Source organism: Thunnus thynnus, chromosome 10 (assembly GCF_963924715.1).
Source record: "Thunnus thynnus chromosome 10, fThuThy2.1, whole genome shotgun sequence".
Lineage (NCBI taxonomy): Eukaryota > Metazoa > Chordata > Actinopteri > Scombriformes > Scombridae > Thunnus > Thunnus thynnus.
Genome location: NC_089526.1, coordinates 31000242 through 31006724, shown reverse-complemented (window position 1 = coordinate 31006724; position 6483 = coordinate 31000242). Strand labels below are relative to the sequence as shown.

Here is a 6483-nt window from a genome sequence, read left to right as displayed (position 1 = left end):
GCTTCATGTCTACAAACAGCCTCTAGGGTGTAGTTACAGTATCAGAGGAGCTGCTCCTCATATTACCTGGCTGTGAAATCTTTCACATTCAGTTACCTCACTGCCACCTGGTGCCACCATTGTGCAAAGTTACCTTTAACATGCACAGAAACTCCAATCTTTTTTTTTTTTTTTTTCCAAAAAACAACTTTTTAACATTTTAGCATCTTAACATAAGCACCATAGCTCGGACCTTTATTAGTTTTTTAAAGACTCTTTTTATACATTTAGATAAAGCTATGTTTCATACCAGGGATATACATTTTACTAGACTGTAGAGGTGTGCTGTTCAGTATGTGTAAAATGTGTGCATGCATCATTAACAAACGCACTGTAATTAAGGACCACTTCAAACTAATGTAGCTGTACATTTATCTCAATTATACCGGTGCTCCAGTCAAAGTAATTAGGCAGCAGTATGAAAACATTTCAGCCCTCTGCATTCCAGAGATGCTCCCAGGACCAGCTCCAAACCCTGAGACATGTTCTGCTTTACTCTACTACACCATTGTTCTATTGATGCCTCTGAATTACTCATGCAGCTGCTGTGGTGACTGCAGTACAGACATGATCAAATTGGAGATGCCAGCCAGCATAAAGACACATGACAGAAGCAGAATGGAGCTCATAGGCTCGCTGCTGCAGGATTTAGATTATTGATGCAGGGTTTGGATAGCTCTGATGGCTTTAATCCCAAAGCTCTGTTTAATCCCAACTATATACTATTGTAAGTTAACTGACAAAATATGATATTTCTGTGGCAGAAATGGGCTGCTGAATATTATCATTAAATAACTGTCTGCACTGAGTTTTTGCAAAAAAAAAAGGGGGAGACAAGACAAAATAGTTCTTTTTAAAGAGATTATAATTCTGTGCATAATTAGGAGAAAACCAAGAATGGTGCTGAGGTGTCATAATGATGATTTCAAGTTATTTGCATGGCTATAATATCTAAATATTCTCTCCCAGTGCACGAGAAAGGAAGTGGATTAGGATAATTGAATCTTGGTAGTAAACACCACCAAACTCCACAGAGATTTCTGTTGATGATTTTGCGTGATAATTTCTCTCCATTATGATAATAAAAACTACCAGATTAAATCTGGACTCTGTTGTTTGATGCGCTTGAGTCTAAACGATCAACTGTGATATTCCGAGTTGAAAGCAGTAAATAACGCTGATGATGCTGATGTTTGTGTACAACCTCAGCCTGCACACAATGACCGGGTCTTGCAGAGGGCAGCAATCTCAAACAGGAGGCTGACAAGAATCTGGTCCCCCCCCCCTTCCAACACCCACCCCCCCATGAAAAATATTCCTCCTCCTGCAACACATTACAGGGCGGCGCTGGCTCTTTGACTGCCAGTCTCCGGGACAAATAGAAACGCGGTGCTTCCCGGGAGTCCTCCAATCCCCGCATCCAGGGCGGGGTTTCGGGTCGAAACCAGAGAGAGAATCCCAAAAATGACATCTAGATTGCGGTGGAGCAGGGAGCGACTGGGACGCTGAGGAAAAGAAAGAAAGAAGTCAGAGCTAGATCTCGTTTTTAAGATCTAACCAAAAAAAGACGCACCAAAAAGGCGCATCAAATTACGCGCGGTTTCCAGTGTGGATGCCTCTGCTTCAGCGCGGACTTTTATTGCCTCTTTGGAAATGTAGTTGCATTCTTGAGAAAATCTCAAGAAGGCAATTGTTGTTACTAGTTGATGAGAGAAGTGAAAGCCGTTGAGGCTCCGTTTCCTGTGTTTGCCAGCGTGCTGCAGCTGGGCTGAAGAAGCCCCGCAGGGCTGACTGAACACCGGTCTTCTTTCCCCGCTTCAAACCTCAGACAGTCCGCTGACAGTCCGCTGCAAAAGTCGGTTGAGAAAAAAAATGTGCGACCTGATGCCAGCCTCCCAACCCGCGGAGAAAATCGGAAAAATGAAAAAGTTGAGGAGAACTTTGTCCGAGAGTTTCAGAAGTATCGGTGAGTAAGCGGACTTGTTTTCCATTTTCCAACCCATTTTCCAGCCCTTTGTGAAAAATCTGAGTTGAAAAATGTCTCCAGCAGCAGCAACAGCAGCAGCAGCAACAGTACAGGCTGCTGCTTCCTACTGAGGTGATGTCTGGTCACAGTTGGGGTTAGCAGCCATGGAAAAGCCACAAACCTGGCCCATCCTCATTTCCTTTTATGTAGTTAACTTCTCTTTTTGTGGGCTTACAGAATTCTTACGAGGCAAACTCATAGTGAGCAGTGTCAAGTTTAGAAGGAGCTGTGGAGACTGTGAAGAAACATGGAATGTTTTCATGAAAATCTGCTGTTGAATTTGTTGTTGTTTGCCCAATTCAGTTTTACATGAAATATAAAGCAGTTTATTCTAGGTTTGCATAGTCATCAGTATCATCATCATCCACATCATCATCGTCATCATCTATTTTCCCATTCACTTCCAATCTGCGGTGTAGATCTCGCAATACATTATTTATAAAAAAAACTTATTTGTAGGAAAATGAAGACCAGTTTCCTGTCACATGTAATAATTGTTGCTCATATAAACTCAGCTGATGAAGTAAAGAAGATGAAACCATGGAGACCCAAACCTTAACTGAACCAACCCATACTGGATTTCTGGGGAAGATACTATATATCAGTATATATCAATATCAATAATATCAATGAGATATTGGTTGATGTTGTATCAATGCTGCAAAGAACAATTTTCTCACTGAATCATTTGGTCTCCAAAATGTCAGAAAGTTGACATTTGAATTATTCATTTAATCCAGATGACGTCCTCAACCTGTTTGTTTTGTATGTTTGAACAATACTCCAAAATATTCAATTTACTGTCACATAAGACAAAGGACACAGTCAATTCTCACATTTGAGAAACTAAAAACTTGAGAATGTTCAGCAGTTTTCTTTGAAAAATTAATTGCTTACATCATTTTTCAAAGAAAACTGCTGTAAGCAATTAATCTAATATCAAAATAGTTGCTTATTAATCAACCAGTCGACTGGCTAATTGATTATTGGACTAATTGTTGTTTTTTTAACATAAGCATGTAGCCCAACAAACATATTTGAAAGGGACCCCTTAAATTTGGTTATGAAATAATTTGTTTTTTTACAGTGTAAAAATCAACTTGTCAGTGCTCTCTGGTGGACAAATTGTGTAATAGAGACATTGTTTCTAAATGACATTTCTTGTTATTTACAGTATACCTTGATACGCATACAGATATTTTATACATCTATGACATCAGCAGATCCTCTGGTTTGACTCTAGTCATCATTATAGGTGTACATGCTGTAGTCATCATCATTGTCAGGCATCTTCATTCAGTTCCAGTCTCAGGTAAAAGATGTGCTGGATCTTGCAATAAATTCATACTTATAATAAATGCAACTTTTCAGTCAATATATGTAAGAAAAACTGTGAACTCAACTGTAGAGAAGATACACTTAACAATGATTTGACAAGGAAGATATCAGTATGCAGGGGTTTCATAAAAGCTCATAATGTTATATCAGCAAATATTTGGTTTTTACTATACGATAATAATATGATATAGTAATAAAATACAAAACATAATATAAACACTGATGATAAGGATTTAGATTTAGAGTTATTTATTGTGACCAACAGGAACAGAGTGGGACATTTTACAGTGTAAAAATAAACATTTCACTTCTTTCTGGTGGGCAAACTAACTAAATAGTGACACTGTTTCTAAATGAACTTAAACACATTTAGGGTTAATGATTATGTTCATTATTGATTAACCTGTAGATTATTTCCTTTTTAAATCTTTTGTCACATATGACAAAGAAAAGCAGCAAATCTTCACATTGGGGAAACTGACACTAGAGAATATTTGTCATTTTTGCATGATGAATTACAAAAATGATCATTTGATTATCAAAATAGTCTGATTGTTTTTCACATATATCACACACATATTGCCACCCATATGCTGAAACCAAGATAAGCTGAAATCAGATATGCAGCCTTAACAATAAGTTGCTGCATCATCTTTTCACTCAGAGTTTTTAATGTAGTTCCTCTCTTATAATGGATGCTGCTGCTATAGAAACCTCTTATGTGACTCTGTGAACAAAAATCATCACACACACAAACACAATCACACCACTGGTTGTCAAGGTGGACCCATCATATCTCATTTCATCTTTCCCTTTTTTTCTCTCATACACACATCCTGCTGCACGCACACACACACACACACACACACACACACACATACACATTCAGTGCCTTGCCAGGGATCTTCACAGGGTTCAGGGGCCTTTGAAGCAGTTTGTGTAGAGAATGAATAGCAGGATGTGGCCTATAAGAAAAGATGAGACATGAACAGAAGTGAGTTTGGGTCGATGTTGTGCGAGAAAAAAAAAGATTGGCATTGACTTTTGTGCTGTGCTGACGCTCATCTCCTATTGGCCATCCTTCCTCCCATCTAAATCAACACATCTGAGCATTGATCAGGCTCTCGCTCTGCTTTACGGATGCTTTAAAAAAAACACATTCAAAACCCAGCTTTATTGTTTATGTCCTTGGAACAGTGTTGATCCTACCGGTCCCTGTGGGCAGGGCCGCATCACATGTCAAATTATGGCAGCGACCAGCATAATGCATTGTGGATATTTTCATTTTAATAGCTTCAAACCTGTTTAATGGACTGACGCGGGGTCTGTCAAGCTTTTCTGAACTGGTTTGGTCCTCTTTGGTCTTCATGAGCTCAGCCATTAAAGAGCTGTCAGTTTGTCAGGCAGGTGAATGTGAGTACCACATGTTGGGTTTTCAGGTTCATGGAGGAAACCGCAGATGGATTTAAATGGAAATGATTGAACATCTCGAACCCTCTTTAATGCATTTTTTTTGTAATTAAAAATATAACAAATCAAACAAATCTGTGACACTTTCTGCAAGTCAAGTCAATTTTATTTGAATAGCTCAATATCACTAATCACAAATTTTTCTTTACAATCTGTACAGAAATACAACATCCCCTGTCCTCAGACCTTTGATTTGAATAAGGAAAAACTCTAAAAAAAACCTTTTAACAGGGAAAAAAATGGAAGAAACCTCAGGAAGAGCAACAGAGGAAGATCCCTCTCCCAGGACAGACAGATGTGCTATAGGTGTAAACAAACAGGAAATGTCTACACTGCTTGTTTTCATTGAGCATTCATTAAAAACTATGATTTTGCAAAAACAACATTTTTAATGATAAAAATCAAAAAGTTTCTTTTTAGCCTCGTTGAGAGTGTAATAGTCATGTCCTGATCCAGCAGGATAAATCTACGCAGGGAGGACAATTAACAGAGCTTGTTCTCCCTCCCTCATTACTGCCGTCGAGGTGCCCTTGAGCAAGTCAATTAACCCCCGACTGCTCCTGTGGAGCTGCTCAGTGGCCAACAGATCAGAGTGCGGCTGCAGCTCTGAGGAGGGAATGTGTGATTAAAAGGATAGTTTCTGATTTTTTTCAAGTCTTCTTTGATACAACACTCAAATGCCATATGTGTGTTGAAAGAGTTATGGGATGCTGGGATTGTTCCTCTTGTCGTTACTGGCCAGCACAGTGGAGGTGATGTGGGATAAAATCCACAGTCCTCATTTTGTGCAAAAATACATTCTATAAAGCTAACATTAGCCTTGTACTGTATGAAAATATGTTTCCCACACAGCGTTTCCCTTCTGAGCTGCAGCAGAGGGATAAAACAGAAAAGACCATAACTTTGGAAGATACCTACTTTTTTAATGTAAATGTGACATGTGAAGCACAGTATTGCCAGATTAGGTGGTTTTCCACCCAACTAGGTGACTTTTTATTTAATTGGTTGCGTAAAAAATGTTTTCCGTGGGTTGTGATAATAACTTCTTGTACCATTTGAGAGGTTTTCACAGATGAAAAGTGACGCCACATTTCAATAAATTGGCCCCTCCTCTCATCTGAGTAGATTGAGAGTGACACTGCACTGAGTTCAGATGATGATGACCGTCAAAACCAAATATATCAAATTTAAATTTCAGTCTATTACAACCAAGTTGAAACTTTTTCAATTATTATTCTGTCATAGTTCTGTGATAAAATACTTGTAACATCTGTTCATATGAGATGAGTGAAAACTTTTAATGTTTAATGTAACATATTTACATAAAAAACCCTTTTGTAAATGAAACTTTTAAACTGGGCTACTTTTGTGATGATTGGGTGGTTTCTTGGCTTTGATAGGACTACTTTTTGTCAGTCCCATCAAGCAACACTCATTTTAGCTGCAGCTAAACTCTACGGTGAAGTCACATTGTGAAGTGATGGTAGCCAGTATGGAGAAGAAAAATGATTACAATCTAATAACTGTTTCAATGTACATTTGATATGAGAGCACAGTTTATGACTTGAAAAGTGTGAACCTATCCTCAGTCTTGCATTTTAGTGTAAACA

The 6483-nt window shown here is 38.5% G+C and overlaps 1 protein-coding gene across 1 annotated transcript in view; it reads left to right on the top strand.

Moving 5' to 3' along the window:
• Positions 1-1488: 1488 nt before the first annotated feature.
• Positions 1489-6483, top strand: part of cdk14 (cyclin dependent kinase 14) — a 205651-nt gene continuing 200656 nt past the window's right edge. The window contains exon 1 of the mRNA XM_067602483.1: positions 1489-2005. Coding sequence (XP_067458584.1) covers positions 1912-2005 — 94 coding nt within the window. The 5' untranslated portion in view covers positions 1489-1911. The remainder of the gene's footprint in view (positions 2006-6483) is intronic.